Source organism: Acomys minous, assembly GCF_964271855.1.
Source record: "Acomys minous genome assembly, chromosome: 12".
Taxonomy (NCBI): domain Eukaryota; kingdom Metazoa; phylum Chordata; class Mammalia; order Rodentia; family Muridae; genus Acomys; species Acomys minous.
Window position 1 is genome coordinate 77599012 of NC_140493.1, and position 23144 is coordinate 77622155.

Sequence of the window (23144 nt, forward strand, 5' to 3'; positions counted from 1 at the left end):
TCCGGCCACGCCCCCGCGCGAGCCGGTCTCACCCGTGGCAGGCGGAAACCGCAGCGTTTCCGGGCAGGATCCACCGGCGCAGCAGGGGGCCCGACAGCCTGTGGTCTTGTTTTCTTGGTGAGCGCTTCCCTTTGTGGTGGAGAGCCTCCAACCGCGAGCAAGAGGAAGCACCCACTGAAGGCCTCCTTTGCACAATCAGCCCCCCTTCCAGAGGCTTGAGGCCAGGATGAGGGACCTAAAGGTTACTCCAATGCCCTCCCAAACCTCTGGTGACTGAAAGCAAGGATTCAGTCCAGAAAAGCTCAAGTGTCTCTGACTTTAAGAGCAGCTGACCTGAGGAAGGGATAATATACAGAGTTCTCGATCTTTTGGCCTTACTAGCCAAGAAGTAAATGATTAAAATAACCAAGTATTTGTACTGCCCCAAGGTCTCCAACTATCCTAGACAGCATCCACCCCAGCCCTACATGATCGCAAATGTCATACGATGTACATCAATGATTACACCAAGAGCTGACAACTTGAATACAATGTGGCAGGCATATTTACACACTTTAAACAACATGCATAATATACCCCATGTTAGTAAATGGGCAGCTTCACGAGGCTGCTAAGCAGCCTAGCAACCTATGACGTCACCACTTGATGTGCTCCTGCCCAGGAAATAAAAAAAAGGACAAACCCACCTAGTCTCCCTTGTCTCTCTGGGGAGTCCCTCCCCCTTTCCTGCTCTCTCCATGCTTCTACAATACACTACTTCATGTATCTGCTACCGGCCATCTTATTTTTCGTATTTACACCCTGTAAGTTTTTCCGTTTGTTTTTTTCTCTCATGCAGGAGACAACATAGGGAGGGCCTCACACATGCAGAGCTAGGGCTTTACAATGCCTGGCAGCACAACTCCTTGGGAGACAGAGGGTTAATCAAATCAAGGCCATCCCTTCCCTACATCGTGAGTTCCTGGCCAGCTGGAACATGAGACTTCTTTTCAGGAAGAAAGTAGGAACTATACTGGCACATAAAGAGGTATATGTGTGTGTATGACAGGCAGCTAGCTCAGTCCTAGGCCAGGAATATGCCCAACTGTTTTCACTCCATTATCCATTAGTGGGTTATCAGTTTTGTTCAGAGTAGGACTCACTTTATTCTCTGGCCACTCAGAATTTAACTGCCTGACGTTTGCCAGGCAGTGGTGGTGCAATCCTTTATGAAAGCTGGAGATGGACACTAGCTCAGAGGTAGGCACTACCACACCAGCCATGCAGATACAGGCCTGGAATCCCAGCACCAGGAGGCGGAAGCATAACTGTAACTTTGAGGTCAGTGGGCTGAGATGCTGACTTTAAAAGTGGGCTAGCGATGGCTCAGAGGTTAAGAGTACTGGCTCCTTTTCCAGAGGATTCAATTTCTAGCACTTACATGGAAGCCCACAACTGTCTATAGGCCTAGATCCAGTAGATCCAACATCCTCACACAAACATACAGGAAGTAAAAAACACCAATGCACAATTAAAAGTAAAAAAAAAAAAAAAAAACTCAACAAAGCCGGGCGTGGTGGCGCCCATCTTTAATCCCAGCACTCGGGAGGCAGAGGCAGGTGGATCACTGTGGGTTCGAGGCCAGCCTGGTCTACAAAGAGGGTCCAGGACAGCCAAGGCTACACAGAGAGACCTTGTCTCGAAAAACTAAAATAAATAAATAAATTAAATAAAAAATACTCAACAAGTATCAATTTGGCTATCCTTTGTATGACCACAAGGCCAATAATTAAAACCATTGTTTTTATCTCATGCAGCCAGGGATGCCGAGTGCTTGGATTAAAGGCATGTGCCACCACCACCCAGCTGGTTTTTATTCGTTGACAGTTTCATATAGTATAATGAATTCAGTCCTTTAGTTTTTACCCTCCATTACCCAGACTCATTTCTTACGCAATCTGTGGTGTGTTCTGGTGGAACTCAGGTTCTCATAAGCATCTTACAGACAAGTTTTCTCTCCATCACTGACCTGACCTAACAAATGGCAGCAATGTGCTATTCCTGGGAATCTTTCCCTTCAGTGCTCAGACAGCTGTGACAGCAGTGAACTGTACAGCCGAACTGAGTTCATGTTAGAAAACAAACAAGGTTGAGCATGCACGTCACGCAAACCACGTCTTCAGCCCTTGACAATCAGCTGCCCACATTCTGTTTTCACTCTTTATGCCATTATGAGCCTCTTTGGGAACTTCTAACACGGAAATTCTCCAGATGAGAATGGGAAAGGAAGATGCTAGCCAGGGTTTAAAGGCATTTATTAAGAACAAGACTAGAAACTGTTCTTCTCAGTTGTAAAGTCTCATCAAAGAAAGGAAAGGGTTCTGTCTCGAGCAACCTGCATCTCTATCCTCATTTGCTCTTCAGGCTTTCTCCATCAACAGTGCCCAAGTACAAAGTTCACAAGTGGCAAACACTAAAGTACCACCACATTGAGTAGAAACATGTACACCACATTCTACTATGCGTATTAATAAATACTCTTTATTTTAAATTTTGCACATTTCCTTTAACATTTTGTCCAGACACTCTGCAAGTGGATGTCTACTGTAAACCATATATCCAGAGCTCACTGTCATTTCTGTACAGAGGTGTAAGTACAACATTACTTTTGCCACTAAGTTGCTTTAGTAAGTCTCACAGGAAGAGAAATGTTTAATGAAGAGATGGCTTAAATCATAGGCAGGCCTGCGCAGCCACGCAACTAAAGACACAAGCCTGAAGAAAGAACAAACAAATGAGGTTACCTCCACCATCTCCCAAAACAAGGAATCACATTGATTTAAGATAAAATTTTGCCAGAAGTCACTAAATTAAGAGTTTTTAAAAGAGAAGGCGCAGTAGTCATCTTGAGTGTTTCATTGAAAGACAGAGCTATTTTATTTATTTAATTTGCTCCAGCCGTTGTCAACCAGCCACTACAAATGGGCCTCTTGTGGTCATTTAAGCGGCAGTATTTATTAAATTTCTCCTTCAGATGCTGTCGGTATTGTTCTCTATTGCTGTAGAAAGACTGGTTATTAGCCATAAATGACTGTATTTCATCTTGTGAGATAAAGATTTCCTCATCTGAAGTACATTCAGATTCATCCTGCAAATTAAAGCAGTAGTTAAGAGCATGATAAAGAATACAAAATGCTATGCTTGGTGGGGCAACTACAAATTAGAGTGGGCTAACTTTTAGTTTCTACCCAGCCAAACCACCTCTAATTGGAATGCTTACAGAATAAGCACCATGCAACCCATCTTAGAAACTACTGAGAACACCTAACTCAGCTTTGTGTGAAACACTCCATCACACAATTATCCCCTATAGACCTGTAAGCCTACCGGACTATCATCATACACCTCTGCCTTTAAAATTGGCTAGTTAAGAGATAGATGCAACCAATCACCAATCTTTAAATAAGCAGACCTCTCTCTAACTGGTCCTATGCTGCAACTTTTATCTCTACAGATTAAGTAAAAGATAACTTTTTTTTAACTTAAAAAGTATGTTATATTAGAATCACCATTAAATTTTACAACATACACAAAAGCAAAACAAACAACAATAAAATCCTTAATAGTCCAAAAGACATAGTCCTCCTGGGCTTAAATAATGGCAGGGTTAACAATCTTCCCTTTCTTCTCTCTTCATGCTTCAGCACACACTACGCAGTGGGACACTGGCATCCAAGATAGTTCAATTGAAGCCTCAGGAGGTGGTATCAATTTACAGCTCTCCGGAGGCCAGTCATACTTTCCTCCCATGACACTTGAAGGAATTAACTTGGAATGCAAGCTTTAGTGCAGGGTTTGGTTTTTTATTTATTGTTTTGTTTTGGGGGAGGGAGTATGGGAGCTTAAGACAGGGTCTCGTGCCAGGAAGGCTTCAAACTCTCTCTGTGGGTGAGCATGAGCCAAACTCTTGACCCTTCTGCCTCTTCCTTTGGGTACTGAGACTCATTCATTCAATATTCTTTCCAGATCTAGAAGGATGGGTACTGTACTGCCACTGGTAAAATTTGCTTACAGTTACTCAAGAAGGCCAATTCCTAGGCATGATGCCACTCCCAACTGGTCTAACTTCAAGACAAAGAACAGATGATGTGCTCCAGAACAGTTACAAAAGCCATGAGCGGAAGAACAGAGATAAAGTCACCTTTCATTTTGTAATCTCTCTCTGTTCCTACCTCAAACCTTCAAATATATCCCCCAATTCAGAGTAAGATATCGTGAACTACTTACAAGAAGTTCAACTAAGCTCTTGGCACCTTTTCCAGAGTCAGGACCAAATGACATTTCTGTAGGTTCTGTGAACTGTGGTACGTTTTTCCTATGCTCAAACCAAGGCAATGGCTGCCCACCCTTCTCAGCGGTACAACAATTCTCAGGATGTGCATCTTTGGTCTTGTCACGGTGAAACACTGTGTGCATGGTGTTTCCTGAGGTCTCTCGATTACCTGGATCTGTAATACAGCTTCCAAGTTTTTGGATCTGAAACCAAGGCAAGAGATTTCCCAAGGGGGAAAAAAGGCAAAACAATAGCAATTATTACTAAAATAACAAAAATTCCCAGGTGACTACAGAGTTCCAGGTAAGTCTAGCCTGTCCAGACAAGACAGTCAAAACCAAATCAAACCAAACTCTGCAGTATAGTGCTTGAGAAGTCTGGAGAAGTAATACCAAGCAGCAACACAGCTGATATGCACATGGTATCCCGTTGCAGATGTTATGCTAACCTGCTGTGTAATCTTACTTCATCTTCACAGAACCTAAAACAGGCCACTGTCTTCATTTTTACAAACAGAAAACTAGTCATTTTCTCAAGATTAAAGAGCTAATTAAAATTATAAAGTATTGAACCTAGAGAGATGGCTCAGCACCTCAGAGCACCTGCAGAAGACCCAGGCTCAATTCCCAGACATGGTGGTTAACAAGTCATCCTAATGCCAATTCCCAAGGAACCCTATACTCTTGTCTATCCTCTGCAGACACCAGGCAGGTATTGGGTGCACAGACATACATGAAGTTAAACATTGATACACATAAAATAAGTAAATCTAAAGAAAAAAAATAATAAAATACTGTAAAAAGATTATTAACCAGACATGATTCATTTGAACTTCTGGACAAATAAACACTCCCTTTCCCATATGCACACCCACAAAATGAACATGTAACAAAATGTTCATTCTTTTTTACTGTTGGTTTTTTTTTTTTTTTTTTTTTTGAGATAGGGTTTCTCTGTGTAGCCCTGGCTGTCCTGGAACTCTGTAGACCATGGTAGCCTCAAATTCAGAAATAATGCCTGCCTCTGCCTCTCATGATAGAATTAAAGGTGTATCCCACCACCACACAGCTTAAAATACTCCTTCTTTAAAAGTCCTCATCAATTAAGCTGTACATGCCAACTCAAGGAACATAGGTTGTTTTTAACTGCAAAAATTTGTAATTGCAAATCACACTTACATGTTCATCACATTTCAACATCTTGCTTTTCTTTTTCTTCTTTTTATTTTTTCCTTTTGTATTATTTTCTTCAGAATTTGCCCAACATTCAACACAACTATCACCATCATCTTCTTTGTCTTCACAGTGATGAACACAGGAATCTTCACCTGGAAAAATAAATAACCGCCTATTTATGGTGTTGTATCAGCTGTGTAGTAGATACTAATTAGGAAGCTTAACCCAAGCATACCATGTTCATCATGGTTACAAATTCCCTCGGTGCAGGCAACATCTGAACCTTCTCGAGAACCTGTCTCGCTTCCCTCCATGCTAGATGAATATCCGCAATCACTACCATTACAGTGTGGAGACATGCCTGAAAATACAGCAGGTAAAAATAAAAGTTAACTCAGGATTCAGAGAAAAACATCAAATTTTATTGTGTGTTGAAAGTATGACTAGCCGGGCGTGGTGGCACACGCCTTTAATCCCAGCACTCGGGAGGCAGAGGCAGGCAGATCGCTGTAAATTCGAGGCCAGCCTGGTCTACAAAGTGAGTCCAGGACAGCCAAGGCTACACAGAGAAACCTTGCCTTGAAAAACCAAAACCAAAACAAACAAACAAACAAATAAATAAAACACCCAGCACTGGGGAGGCAAAAGCAGTTGGATTCTGTTCTGTGACTTAGAGGCCAGCCTGATCTACAAAGCAAGTCTAGGACAGCTTGTCTCAAAAGTCCAAAACAACAAAATAAAAAGCAAAACAAAAACTAATTTTCCAAAATTCTCTAAAAACATACTTAAAAGAATAAATTTAAGTTTTGTTTTATTTGGGGGTAAGGGAGCTAGAGTGACAGTTCAGTGGTTAAGAGCACTGGCTGTTCTTCCAGAGGACCTGAGTTTAAATTCCAGCACCCATATGGTAGCTTCCATGTGGTCTTAACTCCAATTCCAAGGGATCTGACACCCTCACACAGACAAAACACCAACGCACATATAATAAAAATAAATGATTAAAAAACAATTTTTTTGAGACAGGGTTCCTTCGCCTCCTGAGTACTGGGATTAAAGGCATTCACCATTATGTCCAGCAAGAGTTAATATTGTTTTAAAATATTTATTATTATATATACAGTGCCCTGCGTGCATGTACACCTGCAGGCCAGAAAAAAGCATCATCAGATCACATTATAGACGGTTGTGAGCCACCATGTGGTTTTCTGGGAATTGAACTCAGGATCTCTGGAAGAGGAGTCAGTGCTCTTAACTGATGAGCCATCTCTCCAGCCCAAGAGTTAATTTTTAAAAAGAACTATTTACTCACCTTTCTTTATTTTGGGGGACCCCAAAAGATTGCCACTGCTAGGACAAGTACATGATGTATTTTCATTGGTAACAATTACTTCTACACAACTATTACCATCTTCAGCACTGCCACAGGCTTTGCAGCTATTTTCAATGAAGTTTGTTTCCTTTGAGGATGGACAATAGGAGACAACAAAACATTTACTTACATATTGGCTACATTTTTAACTTCTAATTAACTAAACAGAAGCTTTAAGGTTAGAAAATGAATTTTCATAAAAATAAAAATCACTGAGACTAGCCAGAGAGTCATGTCTGTAATGTCAGCATTTGACACAGAGGATTGCTCTAAGTTTTTAAGAAAGGGTTTTTTAATGTAGAGCTGCTCTAGAACTTGTTGTAGGATGAGGCTGGCCTGGAACTCACAGAGACCCGCCTGCTTCTGCTTCCCAAGTGCTGGGATTAAAAGTGTGTACCACCATGCTTGGCTATTATTACAAGTGTGAAGCTGATCTGAGCTGCATAGTCAGTTCCAGCCTAGCCGGGGCTACAAAGTGAGATCCTATCTCAAAATAAATACATTAATTTATTAAAAAGTAAGCCAAGCAGGCAGTGGTGACACAAATGCCTTTAATTCCAGCACTAGGAAGGCAGAGGTTAGGTGGCCAGCCTGATCTAGAGAAACCCTGTCTCAGGAAAAAAAAAAATACTACGCTACTACTTCACTATGAACTATAAGAAAATAAGAATGCCCCCCCCCAAAAAAAAGAAAAAAGGGAAGGTGGAGAACCCAAGAAAATAAACAACTTAAAAGGCAATGTTGCCTTACCAAGTTAAGAGCAGGGCAACCAAAATGTACTAGAAGTCATTGTATCCCTCACTTGTTAAACACTAAACAAAAATCTTCTGTCCCATACCCAAAGTACAAGACCCCCTTACGGCAAATCTACTTTTGGCAACTATTTGAGCTGAAACTGAATTAAAAACAACAATTTCACTTCAAAGACAAACTATGCTCATTCAAACTTGTGTTTAGCAGGCACTTCATGCAAAATGAATAAAGTCACCTTGTCACTTAAAAAAACAAAACAAAAAACCCACAGTATTTGTTATCAGTAACTGGGAGAATTTAAAAATAAAAAAAATAAAAAAATAAAAAAATAAAAAAGCAAACCACTTACATTCTGAAACAATGGCCAGAATGTTGCAAGTTTACTTTTTTCGGAGATGAGGTTTCACTATGTTGACATGGTATTTTTTTTTAATCTTATTTGATTAATACAGAGTGGGTTTACAATTTAATATTTATTACAGTAAACAAGTATAACCCACCAAAAGTTTGTATTCTTCAAGAGACAAGGGTTCTAAAGTTGAGAACTGGTCTCTGTCATTCACAAATTTAATATTCCGTATTTTGACTTTGCTTTAAAGAGACAGCAATCCAACACATTGCCTTTATAAAATGAACACATACGTTAAATATCATGGCTTACACATTATTGGGGGGGGGGGGAGCCAATACACAAATTACAAAACACCATCTCTAGAAAAACAGAATAAAAATGCCCAAATATATAGTGTTACTTGCAGCCAAAGCAACAGCAACACATACCTTCTCTTGGCTGACTGCCTTCTCATCTGTTGTGTGTAAGGAAGCAGGAATATCACACACACACTTATTTTTTCGTCTGTTCTTCCGTTTTTGGCGTTTCTTTTCTTGCTTGAGTTCTCTAACTCGTTCTTCCTCTGAAAACTCCTCACAAAGTTGTTCCAAGCGGCTAATACCCTGTACTTTTTCCACAGTCATCTATTATAAACACAAAGTTGAATGTGAACATTAGTCATACTTTAGTTTTCAAGGAGATTCTCACTTTAAAAATTTAAACATAACATATATCTAACTAGTACTTTATGCAGCAATTTCAAACAGTCCCCATAAAAATCTTAAAGTTGTTTTTTGTTTGTTTCTTTGTTTTCTGAGGCAGTCTCACTCTATAGCTCAAGCTGGCCTCAAACACACAGCACTCCTGCAACAGCCTTTAAGTGCTGGAATTACATATGTAAGCCATGTATACCATGTCCAGCAAAACACATTTCAATTTTATTTTTTTTCTTTTACAGTGCTGAAAATCAAACTGAGAAACTTCTACATAGTTTAGTATTTTAAATAATAATGTCCTAAAAATGGACAAGAAGTTAATGTGTAACTAGTACCTAAAAGAAAAACAAAAACAAAAACCAGGCAGGCTCAGTGGCACACGCCTGTAATCCCAGCATTTGGAAACAGGCAGGCAGATGTCTGTGAGTTTGAGGCTAAAGGCTACACAGAGAGACCCTGTCTTGAAAAACGAAAACCAAACTTGTATGGGTATTTTAGTATGGGTGTTTTATCATATGCATGTCTGTGTATTATATGCAAGTCTGGACCCCGTGATCTCCAGGAGAGCAACCTATCCCTTGGGACATTGGAGTTAGAGAAGCTGTGATCCACTATGTGGATACTAGGAATTAAACCAGGTCCTGTGGGAAAGCAGCAAGTGCTCGTAACTACTGATCCATCTCTCCAACACCCCATTAATTCACACCCTTACTCCCACCACCTCTTACTTCTTTTGGGAAAAAAGTCTCTATGTAACCCTGACCATCCAGGAACTTGCCATGTAGATCAGGCTATCAGTAAACTCACAGTGCTAAGATTGAAGGTGTACACCACACACAGCTTTCTTATTTATTTATTTTGGTTTTTCGAGACAGGGTTTCTCTGTGTAACCTTGGCTGTCCTGGACTCACTTTGTAGATCAGACTGGCCTCCAACTCACAGAGATCCACCTGCCTCTGCCTCCCCAAGTGCTGGTCTTATTATTTTTTTGAGACAGGGTTTCTCTGTGTAGCCTTGACTGTCCTGGACTCGCTTTGTAGACCAGGCTGGCCTCGAACTCACAGCACTCTGCCTGCCTCTGCCTCCCAAGTGCTGGGATTAAAGGCGTGTGCCACCACCAACCGGCGTCTTATTTATTCTTAATTAAAAGACTATATAACCAAACGAGATTCTCTGATATAGATGATACAAACATTAAAAACATCTATTTACCAAGAACCAGTATAATCATCTCAGACTCTCAGGGATGAGCTTCTGTAAATGGTTTCATCCTATTTTTAAAAGGACAAGTAACCCAGTTAAAGGGTTACAACCACGACTATATATCTAATACATAAAATAGTCATTAAAAAAAAACCTGAATATAACTGAAAAAAGGAGACCAAGTCATAAGCAGCATGCACAATAGCAGGATTACAAATACAAGCCTTCAATGTTCTTTTAAAGCAGCCCCTCTGTGTTTTGCTTTTACAGTGCCAGGAATTAATAAACTCACATCCTCCTGCACACTAGGCAAACATTCTAGCACTGAGTCATGCCATTAGCCAGTCAAACAGCAGTTCTCAACCTGGGGGTTGAATGATCCTTTCACAGGTCACTTAAGACCATCAGAAAACACAGATATTGACATTATGATTCATAAAAGTAGTAAAATGATAGTCATGAAGTAGCAACAAAATAATTTTATGGCTGTAGTCACCACAACATGAGGAAGTGCAGTAAAGGGTGGCAGCATGAGGAAGGTAAAGAAGCAATGCTCTAAAAGTAGTTCTTACTATCCTGTCATATATGTTATATTTTCTTGAATTATTGTTCATCATCAGACAATGATGCAGGGTATTTGATCACACTGTGAACCCCAAGACTGTGTTATTTATTGAGGGAAAAAAAAACTCTTTTTAGCTGTGGGGTGGCTCAGCCCTAGCACACACCTTTAATCCAAGTTTTCTGCTTGAACTGAAAAATGTCAACCAGCCAGTTGTAGTGGCACACGCCATTAGGATTTGCTGAAGAAGGTGGAAGCAGGAAGATCAAAGGCCAGCCTGAGCTATACATTAAACAACAACGTTTTTAAAATGTCAACCATGGGTCGAGAGGCAGAGCAAGCATCCAGCTGATGGGGAGTAAACAGAGGAGAAAACCAGAGAGAGTAAGAGGAAGGTCAGGAGGATGGATAGAGAGACTCACAGGAAGTAGAAGGGAGAGAGAGACTGGGTTTGAGGTTTTTAAGAGGGTGTGGGAAAGGGCTTCCTTTTGGGACATTCCTTATCGGCTGAAGAAGGAGGTCAGCTGGGTGTTTTCTCTGCCTCTTTGAGCTAGCAAACTTTCATCCCAGAATCTGGCTCATGAATCTTCACTGGTAAAATCTAAGTAATGAGATTTTGTTAAAAACATCTGGCACCCCAAAGCACCAATGTGTGGCACAAACTGAGAAGCCATCAGATTTGGCAAGTCACCTGGGAAGTCCTCAAGGACAGAGTTAAGGATGGGAAATACCATAATAGAAGGCACTAGGGCCTTTTGTACTGCCACTTTAGATGGCTTGAAAATAGAAGCAGAAAATGAAAAGCTAAGTGACTTAAATGAAATTGGTTCAGTACCAATTATGATTATTATTATTTTGGTTTTTCATATTTTATCCTTAATAGGCATAGTGACTTTCTGTATCCTCTAAAAGAAAATACAGAAAGAATAAAATATAAAAGTGGATTGATTAGATACAAGCCTTAAAAGAAAAACTGGAGAGACTTATAAATAAAAATGAGAAAATTACTCAGACACAGACAAGACAAATTTAGACAAGAACCTACAGCACCACCAAATGATGAAACTGAAGAGGGGCAGTCAAAGGTTGTTCGAAAACCAACCTTTGTTATCCAGTTATAAGACCAGGGGACAATAGGTACCCCCAAGGTTATGAAGAAGTTAAGATTTGAAGAGATTTAGAGAGGCAATCGTTTCATATAGTTTGCATTCACCCATTTGAAGCAGATATTAAATTCATGGGCAACTCAGAAGAGAATTATCTCACAAGACTGGAAAGATTTGGTAACAGCAATATTGGAAGCTGGTCCTCAGCTACAACTGCGAACATGTTAGAAAGAGGAAGCTAGGGCCACAGCACACTGAAGTAGGGCTCAAGGTATTACTATTTCCCAGGATCAGTCGCTAGGTGAAGGTCAATAAGCTGAGTTACAAAGGCAGCTTGAATTTGATGATCAAACCGTGGCACTATGTTGCTTATCACAAAGTTAAAGAATCAAGAAAGAGGTCTAAGTCATTTACTAAAACTATACCAGGTCCAAAGAAGCCTTCACTGACTTTTTGCAAAGACTGACCTCAGCTGTAAATAGAGTAGGTATCAGATTCAGAAGTTAGACAAACATTAATCAAATAGTTGGCTTTTGAAAATGCTAATTCAGGCCAGATGGCACACACCTTACTCCCAGCACTGCAGAGGCAGAGGCAGAGGCAGGTGGATATCTGTGAGTTCAAGGCAGGCTGGTTTACGGAGTGATTCCAGGACAGTCAGGGCTGCACAGAGAAACCCTGCCTCGAAAAACTTTAAAAATTGAAAAAAAGAAAATGTTAATTCAGAGAGCAGCACAGTGGTGTATACCTGTAATTCTAGGATTTAGCGAGGCAGAGGCGGGTGGATCTCTTTGAGTTCGAGACCAGCCTGGTCTACAAAGTGAGTCCAGGACAGCCAAGGCTACACAGAGAAACCCTGCCTCGAAAAAAAAGTAAAAACCAAAAGAAAGAAGAAAGCAAGAAAGGATATGTTAATTCAGAATGCAAAAGGGTGAAGAGTGATTAGAAACGTTTTAAGAAAAATTCCTAGAAGTAATATTTTTTCTAGAAATAATCAAAAAAGAAGGGGTCAGCAGAAGGTGTAGCAAAGATCAGAATTGGACTAATGAATGCAGATCACTAAGGGACAGGCAAGGTAACTCTTTGGCATCAGGAAACACTCTAGGGGACCACCAGCAGGCCCTGATATCAAGTTCAATCCAATTGTTCCCTGTCAGCATCATCAAGAAACTTATCCACAGTATTTTTGACAACTGCTATAAATGATCAGAAACCAAAGCTAAAAATACAAATAAATAGCATTGAAATAGAAGGTTTAGTAGACACGGAAGCATATATAATAATTTCACCAAAATCTTAGAATCCAGAACGGCCTCTTCAGCTTCAAGGGATTAGAACTTTATCTCAGGTAAAGCAAAGTTGTAAGATGGGTCAAGTGTATAGGGCCACAAGGACAAATAGGAAAATTAAAGCCATATGTGGCTAATATAGCCATGAATTTATGGGGACGTGATTTGTTGCAGCAATGGAAAACAGGTTAGCATTCCTCCAATCTCTGAAACAAGCTATAAAATAAAGAGTACTTCCGAGAAAAAATATTAAAAGATATTATCAAAAACAGTTAAAACTGTTCAGGTTGTCCATAAGCAGGACACAACAGCTACAGAGAAAGAGTGGGTATTAGGAAAAAACTGAAATTAAATCAGCTTATATATATTAAAGATGTGAGGCCGGGCACATGCCGTTAATGGCAGCACTCACAAAGGCAGAGGCAGGGGGGATCTCTGAGTTCAAGGCCAGCCTGGTCTACAAAGTAACTGCAGGATAGCCAAGGCTACACAGAGAAAGTTATAGTGACCAAGTGGTGGTGGGGGCACATGTCTTTAATCCTTCCACACAGGGACAAAACTCAGATACAGCTCCTAATTGGTATGTTTGCACACTAGAAAAATCACATACCATATTTACAGATTATTATAAAAACCCTCGATAGGGTTACTAGAAAGGCAGCTAATTTCCAGTGGGGACAGGAAAAAAGAGCAGCTTTTTTAATTGCCAGTAAACTCATCTCCATGCATGTAAACCTGACCAATACTGAACCAGATGATACCCTAATTATGGATGTCATTTTTATTGGTGAATTGGCAACTAGGGGCTCCTCAAGAAGCACACAGGCGCCCACAAACATTTGCCTGAAGGCATCTATTCCAAACATTTTCCATATACACAGAAAATATAGTCTCTCTTTGAGAAACAAAGCTGGACATTTTTGATGCATGGAGAACCTTATACTCAACCACTGCCAACCACGCTGTGATGGTAAGAGTGCCCCTTACATGATGGATTGGGTCTGCTCAAAGGCAGAGTCCTCTGCAGGCTTAGCCATGGAAAGGAATGGAATGCACTGCAGTGGAACTGGTACCTGTCTGAATTCCTTTGTGATTTGGATGTGCTAGCAAAGGCACCCATGCCTTCCCACACTGAGGAAATAGCTCAGATGCCTATAATCCCATATCTAAACTGCTCACCACTCCCACAAAAGACGCACCTATTGAACTGTGGGGGACACAGAATGGTCACAACATTTGGCTAATGCATGGTTTGGTTTACTGATGCTCCAACCACTGATAGAACCAAAACCAATGGAAAATGGCAGCCTATAGACTAGGGGATGGAATGGCCATCCAACCAGAGATGGCAGCTCATGCCTAAAATTCCAGCATTGGGGGCTAGAGAGATGGCTCAGAGATTAAGAACACTGTCTGTTCTTCTAAAAGTCCTGAGTTCAATTCCCAGCAACCACATGGTGGCTCACAACCATCTGTAATGAGATCTGGTGCCCTCTTCTGGCCTGCAGGTGTACATGCAGGTAAAACACTGTATACTTAATAAATAAATAAATCTTTAAATAAATAAATAAAATTCCAGCATTGAAAGAATAGAGGTAGGAGCATCAAAAATTTGAGACAAAACCACACAGAAATACTCTCTCAACAAAAAATAAATTAATTAATTAAAAGGGGGGGGGGGCTGGAGAGATGGCTCAGAGGTTAAGAGCACTGGCTTCCAGAGGTCTTGAGTTCAATTCCCAGCACTCACCTAGCAGCTCACAATTATCTATAATTCTAAAGATTGGCCACTCTCACACATATACATGCAGGCAAAATAGCAATGCACATAAAGGCAAATAAATTAAAAAAAAAAACAACAGCCCTCGGGAGGCAGAGGCAGACAGATCACTGTGAGTTCAAAATCAGCCTGGTCAGCGGGGCATGGCAGTGCACGTCTTTGATTCCAGCACTGGGGAGGCAGAGGACGGCGGATCGCTGTGAGTTGGAGGCCAGCCTGGTTTACAAAGCGAGTCCAGGGCAATCAAGGCTACACAGAAAGACCCTGTCTTGGGTTTTTTGTTTTTGTTTTTTTGTTTTTAAAGGGGGTGGGTGGGTGGGTGGGTAGGAGGGTGCTGGGGAGATTAAGAGCACCAGCTGTTCATCCAGAGTCCTGAGTTCAATTCCCAGTAACCATCGGTAATGAAATTTGATGCCCTCTTCTGTCATGCGGGTGGTCATACATGCAAATAGTGCTTATATAAACAAATACACAAATCTCCTTTTTAAAAAATCCAAAAGATTAGGCCCATGATTAATAAACCCCAGTCAGAAGTGACCCACTGTTCTTACCTCAAAGCTCTTACGTAAAGCATCAACACCAAGATAAAAGAGCATCTGCCACGTCTGCTCTTCAGCCCGCAGTTTTTGCCAGATCCGATGCAATCGCTCATAAAGGTGAATCCCCAAGCAGGTTAGAACTTCTTCTTGAGCTATATCTATAGTCTTAGCATGCCTTTCTCTTCGCCTATTCAGGGCAATCAAACATTAATTCTTAATGATTTAATTGAGATAGTAAAACCTGAAAATTAGGATTTTAAACACAGTCTGACAATTACACATTTTTAAACACACACACACAAACACACACACACAAACACACACACTTTAACCAGTAAGACATATACGTGCAAGTACAACTGAATTCTAATACTGGTAAAAATAAGATAATTCAGCTCTCAGGAAATGAGTCTTAGGGTCCAGAAGTGCCATGGAAGTATCTACCTCATAGTAGATATGGAAGGCTCCTTTCAACTTACAGCAAAATGCCAACTTTTTTTTTTTTGGTTGACTGGTAAGTTGGTTTAGGGAAGAATGGGGGGTGGGGGAGACAATTTCAAAGTGACTCAATCACAGGTCTTCTAGGGCCAGTCTAGTGAAAATATTCACAACACTACAGTTGAGCTTCTGAACTCAAAGACTCCTAGATGAAACTAGCACTCAGAGTTGACACACATAAAACCCAAGGGAAAATGAGTTTGATGTAATCTACAAAAAAATTGAATCTAATTTCATCTCCATAACAAAGCCAGATATATTAATGTAGGCTCTGCTATAATTTAGTAATTACATATATACACAGTCCATGAATTACATTCAACAAAGCATTCCTCAATCCCTTGCTGCAAAAACCATCATTGTGAATAAAATCTAAACATGATAAAGCAGGATGCATGAAGAGATATTCATTTCAATCATTTTCAAATAAAAATGATAATCTAAAATGAAAACCTACCTCTTCTCCAGAAATAAGGAGCAGAGGACTAAAGCAAACACCACGTTTGCCACGCTCTCATCCCATCAAGAAAGCATAATGTTTAAAGCACACCTTAAGCACACGTATCTTACGTAGTGAGGCAGAGTGACAGAAACAAACTGTGAGGAGTAAAACGGAGCAAAGCGCTAGATAGCCCACTCTAGCCAACTACATACTCATACCCTCCTGCCAACTCCGGCTCAGCACGGCCCAAGAGATGTGCAATGAAGTCCGTCTCACAGCAAACATGGATGTGTCGCTCGTGTGGACAGCACCGCAAGCCTTCATAAAGTGCAGCACAGTAGCCCTTCTCTTTGCTGCAGTCAAGTTCACCAATGAGGATATTGTATGCTCGAAGGACTTTATTTTTGCAGTCAGTGCAAAACCTGTTTTAAAACAACAACAAAAACCTTCAAAATTAAATATGGGAGGCACAAGGATTTCAGTGAGTTCACGGCCAGCTAGAGCTATAAAGTCTCACAATAATAAAAATGAAACAAAATAAAATTATCCACATTAAATGTGATAAAAAATTTAAGGATCACATGAATGCAGCTTTGTCAACGGGAAATGATTTTAAACTAGATAAGGACATGGGCAGGTATATGCTTGTCTCATAAAATACATGGAATTCTCCTGCCTCCAGACTCTTGAGTGCTCAGACAATAAGTATATACCACCATGACCTACAGAACCTGGTTTCTTTATTTTTGAATCCCAAAACAAGAAAGAACCTGGATAGATTAAAAACACCCGGCTTACAATATTACCGACTAGCTCAGAAGAGAGCCGTTTTTATTCTGACTTAAATTCATTTCTTAAGTGAACTCTGTGGTCACCTGCACCCATGTGCACACATCCATGGCTTCAACCAATAATTTATAAAAAGAATTCACGAGTAAAATCTCTGTTCAAGATTCTATTCTTCTTGCCTGAGGGCTAGACCCATAATGTGAAAGTGAGACATTGGCAATGCCTAGAAGACAACTGCTTAAAATCAGTGCTCCAGGGCAACAACATTCTCTTCCTCTCTATCTGGGTTAAGAACATCATCATTCAGAGAGTCACCCAGGCTCAACCTCAGTTAATTCCAACTTTTCCCTAGTTCTCTATTAAATGTGGGCCCAACTATTATAGTTCACTTTCACTATCTTTTGTAGGTCCTTTCAATTCAGTGTCTTCTCCTCTAGTTTAAGTTGCCTGAATTATTTTTTTACTATAACATATAAGAGTGAAGAAACATTTTAACAACATAAAAGATGGCTTTTGCCAGGCATGGTGGCGCATGCCTTTAACCCCAGCACTTGGAAGGCAGTGGCAGACAAGAGCTCTGTGAGTTCAAAGCCAGCCTGGTCTATAAAGTGAGTTCTAGAATAGACAGGGACAGAAAGAGAAATGTCTTGAAAGAACAAAAACAAAACAAAACAAAAACAACAACAACAAAAAAATAGTTCTAGGGTTCAGTGCTTCTGGATCTTTCCAAGGACCTGAATTCAGACACGGTTCCTATGTTGGGTAGCTTAAAATGCTTGCTAACTGCAGCTGTAGGAGATCCAATGTTCTCTTCTGGCCTCTGTAGGTACTTGCACTCATGCACGCAAACCCACCCACATATAAATGTAACTAAAAACAAAGTAAATATTAAAAAGAGAGCAAGGGGGATGTAAGAAACCAATCAGCAAATAAACAGCTTGCTGTGTGACCATGAGGACCTGAGTCTGGGATCCCTAGTCCCCACATAAGATGATGAGTTTGGCAGCATGCACTTGTAACCCCAGAGTTGAAGGACAAGAGAGGTAAATCTCAGGGGCTTAACTCACTAGTCAATCTATTTAAAAAAAATGGCAAGCTCCAGGTTCAGTGAGAGACCCTGCTTCAAAAATAAAAAAATAAAGTTGATAGTAACCTTTAGCCTCTACGTGTGCCCTCATGAGCATGGGTAACTATACACACATGCACATATTATCTATACACACTGAGTATGGGGGAGAATTGTTACATTTCTTCAGCTGCTCTTGAATTCTTGGGACTTGTAAAATCTTCCTGCCTCTACCTCCTCAGAAGGTAGGAACCAACAACAAGAAAAGGGGGGGGGGGCGCTGGAGAGATGGCGCAGACCACCAGCCTATCTCCCGTTATTTCTGCCTTACATTTCTTACTACTTTATTTATTCTTGCAACTATCACATGTTATTTTTGCTACCCTGAGGTCTTTCTGGCCCAATAGAAGAAATTATGTAAGGAAACACATATTAAATTAGAGGCTTTCTAAGCCCATAAGGTTAGCAGGCAATAAGACCGACAAGTTACATTAAGTTACTCTACTTCACTAATGCTCTGAAAACAGACATAGGAAATACAAAAATTAAGTAAAAATGGATTGAAGACACAGATATTAATCTCCTAGAATACAGGAAAAAAGCATCAGCACATTGGACTAAGCAACAATGTCTTCAATATAGCATCAAAACACAACAAAAGCAAAATATACAAGAGGGACTTCCACTAAACTTAAAAACTTCTAAGCTGGGACTGGAGAGATTGCTCAGCCATTCCCAGCATCTGCATGGCAGCTCACAACTGTCTGTAACTCCAGTTCCAGGAGAATCCAATACCCTCACACAGACATACATGCAGGCAAAATACCAATGCACATGAAATAAAAATAAATCATTTAAAAAAAAATTTTTTTTAAAGGGCTGGTAGCCGGGTGTGGTGGCACAAGCCTTTAATCCCAGCATTCAGGAGGCAGAGGCAGGCAGATTTCTGTGAGTTCAAGGCCAGCGTAGTATCCAAAGAAAGTTCTAGGACAGCTAGGGATGTAAAGAGAAAGCATGTCACAAAAACCAAAGAAACAAACCAAAAAAAAAAAAAGGGGGGGGGGAGGGGTAAGGGGACGCTGGAGAGATGGCTCAGAGGTTAAAAACACTGGCTGCTCTTCCAAAGTCCTGAATTTAATTCCCATCAACCACATGATGGTTTATAACCGTCTATAATAAGATCTAGTGCCCTCTTCTAATGTATAGGCATTACATGCAGGCAGGACACTGTATCTATAATAAATCTTTTTTAAAAATAGTAAGAAAAAAAAGGTGTGGTGGCACACACCTTTAATCCCAGCACTTGGAAGGCAGAGGAGGATCTTTGTGAGTTCAAGGAACAAAGGAAAGCTAAAGAGATGACTCAGCAGCTCAAGAGCTCTTGCTGTTCCCACAGAGGACTGGGATTCCCAACATACACAGGGTAGGTAACTCACAACAGTCTCTGACTCCAATTCCAAAGGATCAGATGCTTCCTCTAACCTCCATTAATCTCCTGCATACACACAATATACACACTACTAAAAAAAATACACACACACACATACATACATACATACATACATACATACATACGAAAAAAAGAAAGTCAGGTGGTGGTGGTACACACCTTTAATCCTAGCACTGGAAAGGCAAAGGCAAGTGGAGTTTGAAGCCAGCCTGGTCTACAGAGTGAGTTCTAGGACAGCCAGGGCTACACGGTGAAACCCTGTCTCGAATAACCAAAAAAAGGGAAATACTGAATAGGAAACCATAGAATCAGAGAAAACATCTGGATAGGGATTAATATGCAGAATATAAAGAATTCCCATAAACTAGGCATGGTGATTTACACCTGTAATCCCAACACAGGAAATCAAGGCATAAAGGATCTTGAGTCCCAAGCCAGCCTAGCCCAAATAAAGATGCTGCAGTAATGTGTGTTGCACACACGCGCACACACACACACACAACACACACACATTTATAGAGAGAGACATAGGTTAGACAGACAAGTTTCTTAAATCAGACATAATGGCACATGCCTATGATCCTAGCACTCAGGAGTGAGATGGACATTACTTAACTTTTAAAAAGGAGGACAGCTGGGTGGTATGTGATTATACCTCACTACTTCAGAGACTAAGTCAGGAGGAACACTTGAGTTTTGGAGTTTGATGCCAGCCTACGCAACACAAGACCTTGTTTCTTTAAGAGAAAGAGAAAAGGGGCGGGGGAGGGGGTAGGAATCTGCAAGGTTACTAGGCAAGTGTCACAGCTTATGTGTGGAGGTTAGAATAAAACTTTCCTGAGTCAGGTCTCTCCTTCCACTGGGAAGGTTCTGGGTTGTCAGGTTTGGTGACTAGCACCTTTATGAGGGGGGGGGGGGGACAGGAGAGAGACAAAAAAGAGGGAAGGGAGACAGTATATAACAAGACCATTTAGAAATCAACTGAAACAAATTACACACCAAAAACTGAAAACTTAAGAGCTGAGGAGTGATAAGGTTCTGCAAATACTGACACTACACTGTCCAATACAATCCCAAGTACACATTACTACATTGTCAGTCCTCACAATTTACTCTAATCCCATAGTAAACCCCGTATTAATACTTAATTATTTTTAGCTGGGTGTGGTGGCACCCGCCTCTGCCTCCCAAGTACCAAGATTAAAGGCTATAGTGCAAAGTAATTATCAGTTCCAAAGCCAAATGTAAATACCCACCCCAAGGACACCACCAAATTCTCTCCTTCCTAAGGGATTCCAAATGCTAAGGACACTTAGAAAATTCCTTTGCAATAGTACTCTAACAAGAAAATTTTAGGTGACAGCAAACAAATATATTCTAACGCTATTTAAAAATTCTTCCCAGCACTTTAGAGGCAAAGGCAGGCAGATCTCTGAGTCTGAGGCCAGCCTGGTTTACACAAGTGAGTCCAGGACAGCCAGGGTTCTATTTCACAGAGAAACCCTGACTCCAAGGAGGAAAAAAATCTGAGAAATATTACAGAAGAAATATTTCAGAGGGCTGGAGAGATGGCTCAGTGATTAAGAGAGCCACCTGCTCTTGCAAAGGTCCTGAGTTCAATTCCCAGCAACCATATCTTGGTTCACAATGTGATGTGAGTCCCTCTTCTGGTCTGTGGGTGAGCATGCAGGCAGAACACTGTATACATAATCATAAGAAAAAGAAAGAGATAAAAAGAAATATTTCAAATTAGGAAATGAAAAGCTTTTGAGGGGAAAGCATGGTCTCTTGTATCACAGGCTGACTGGAACTCATCCTGCCTCTACCTCATAAGCACTTGGATTACAATCTTATTCAACCATGCCTAATTTATGCTGGGCTGCGGATCAAACCGAATTTACGCTGGGCTGGTGGGTTTCTGTGAGTTTGAGGCCAGCCTGGTCTACAGAGTGAGTTCCAGGACAGCCAGAGCTGTTACACAGAGAAACCCTGCCTCGAAAAACTAAAAAAGAAAAAAGAAAGACAGAAAGCACTGTGTGTGGTGGTACCCACCTTTAATGCCAGCACCCCAGGAGGCAGACAGAGCCAGACCTGATCTACCTAAGTTCCAGGACAACCAGGGCGACATAGGAAGGCCCTTTCTCAAAAATACAAAAACCAACAACAACAAAAGCCCCTGAAAAATAATTATAGTAATAAATCTTTAAAAAGAGAGAGACAAGAAGGCTAACACTTAAACCACATCATAAAAAAAATTGCCTACGTGACTCAAAGTGCCAGATATTAACAGGACGACTGAAATAGCTAGTGACACTGAATGACTGACACCTAAGATACTTTCCCCACTATATCATAAGGACCTTTGCACTTACCTGTGCTTTCGAAGATATGTTTCTAGTGTTTCTAAAAGACAACTAGAGTCAATTAAAACTACTTCATCCCTGCATTCCTGGGACATTAGTTCCCATACATCCATCCAACATCCTCTGTAAAAAAAGAATGGTGTTAGTGAAAAGGAGGCGCACATGAGGTAAGAGGTTTAAAAAGGCAGAATAAAGGATTGCTTGGTTTTACCTGGCTGCTCCCTGGAAAGGTCCATAATGGAAAATGATCCTACACTTGCTGTCCTTCCTGTGGTCTTCACTACTTCTCTTATCTGTACTTAACTTCTCTGAACTGACACTGCTACTGCTCCCTTCACTGCAGTACAGCATGGTGCAAAGCTTAGTGACACTGAGATAACCTGAAGAGATAATCTCTAAGGTCTATGTTAAAATCATGAATTCTTTAACATATTAAGGTATTAGTAGATAAATCTGCATATTTGAATAATGGATTATATATTTAACCATAAAACATGTTAATGTGTTTCACATTTACATCAAACACTTGACTATCAAGTTTACTTCATACAATTTAACATTTAGTAATAAAAATAGAAACTCGTTTATATATTAAGCATTTTACAAGCACATATATTTCAAATGTTCTAAAACTAAAATGTCATTTAAAAACGTACGGTCTTTTCACCTATTAAATACAGATCAATCTGTAAACAATTGAACATTCTCTACTTAATATGATCATTAAACAATTATTGTTTACGTCATTCTTATTTACAGCTAGCTTGTGGCAACAAAACTTATCCACCCTCACGTTTCCAAGTAGTATGAAAGTCACATATTAATGTAACAAAGCACATAAGCTTACACTTAATAAAAAAGCATGCTAAGATGTATACTCTATTTAGCCTAAGTTAGTAGGAAGTACTAGATACATAATTTCTTTAAACTTACTGAGAACTTCCCAGACCCTCCTCCCAGACTAGTTTCAGTGTGACTTTGGTTATGCATTTTGCTGTGTGGCACATGGACATTCCTACAGAGATGTCTGACTATATTCCACTCAAGGATAATATTCTAGATTTTTCGCTAATTCTGAACAACTGGCTCCTGCTGATCTTCTGCAGGTCTCATTACAATCCTAGAAATTCAATGTCGTACTTGTTCATAGCTAATTAAGTATTTCTCAACTCCCAGCTTAGCATCACTATTCAGCATTTTAATCCCACTAAGGGGAAAGGGTCAAACCAAGGTTCAGTTCTACCTACTCTGACAATAAAATGTCAACTCCTGCTTTATCTTGCATGTTAAATCCTCTATCTCAAGTCTCATATTCCTCTTTGGCTAGTTAAGTTTAAACGATTTACCACTCAAATCAGATTCTAGGCCATATGCCTCAGATGACTCCTTTAAGAGATGCTT

At 40.4% G+C, this 23144-nt stretch overlaps 1 protein-coding gene across 7 annotated transcripts in view; it reads right to left on the minus strand.

The window, feature by feature from the left end:
* Positions 1-2500: 2500 nt before the first annotated feature.
* Positions 2501-23144, minus strand: part of GGNBP2 (gametogenetin binding protein 2) — a 37413-nt gene continuing 16769 nt past the window's right edge. For 4 of the 7 annotated variants that reach the window (XM_084750512.1, XM_084750511.1, XM_084750506.1 and 1 more), the window contains exons 6-15: positions 21955-22080; positions 21753-21866; positions 16288-16497; positions 15148-15322; positions 8390-8584; positions 6797-6944; positions 5723-5848; positions 5491-5639; positions 4267-4515; positions 2501-3127 (exon numbers count right to left, since the gene is read on the minus strand). In XM_084750512.1, the coding sequence (XP_084606638.1) occupies positions 2924-3127; positions 4267-4515; positions 5491-5639; positions 5723-5848; positions 6797-6944; positions 8390-8584; positions 15148-15322; positions 16288-16497; positions 21753-21866; positions 21955-22080 (1696 nt within the window). In that variant the 3' untranslated portion in view covers positions 2501-2923. The remainder of the gene's footprint in view (positions 3128-4266; positions 4516-5490; positions 5640-5722; positions 5849-6796; positions 6945-8389; positions 8585-15147; positions 15323-16287; positions 16498-21752; positions 21867-21954; positions 22081-23144) is intronic. The other 3 variants (XM_084750507.1, XM_084750508.1, XM_084750509.1) reach the window with 3 other exon arrangements.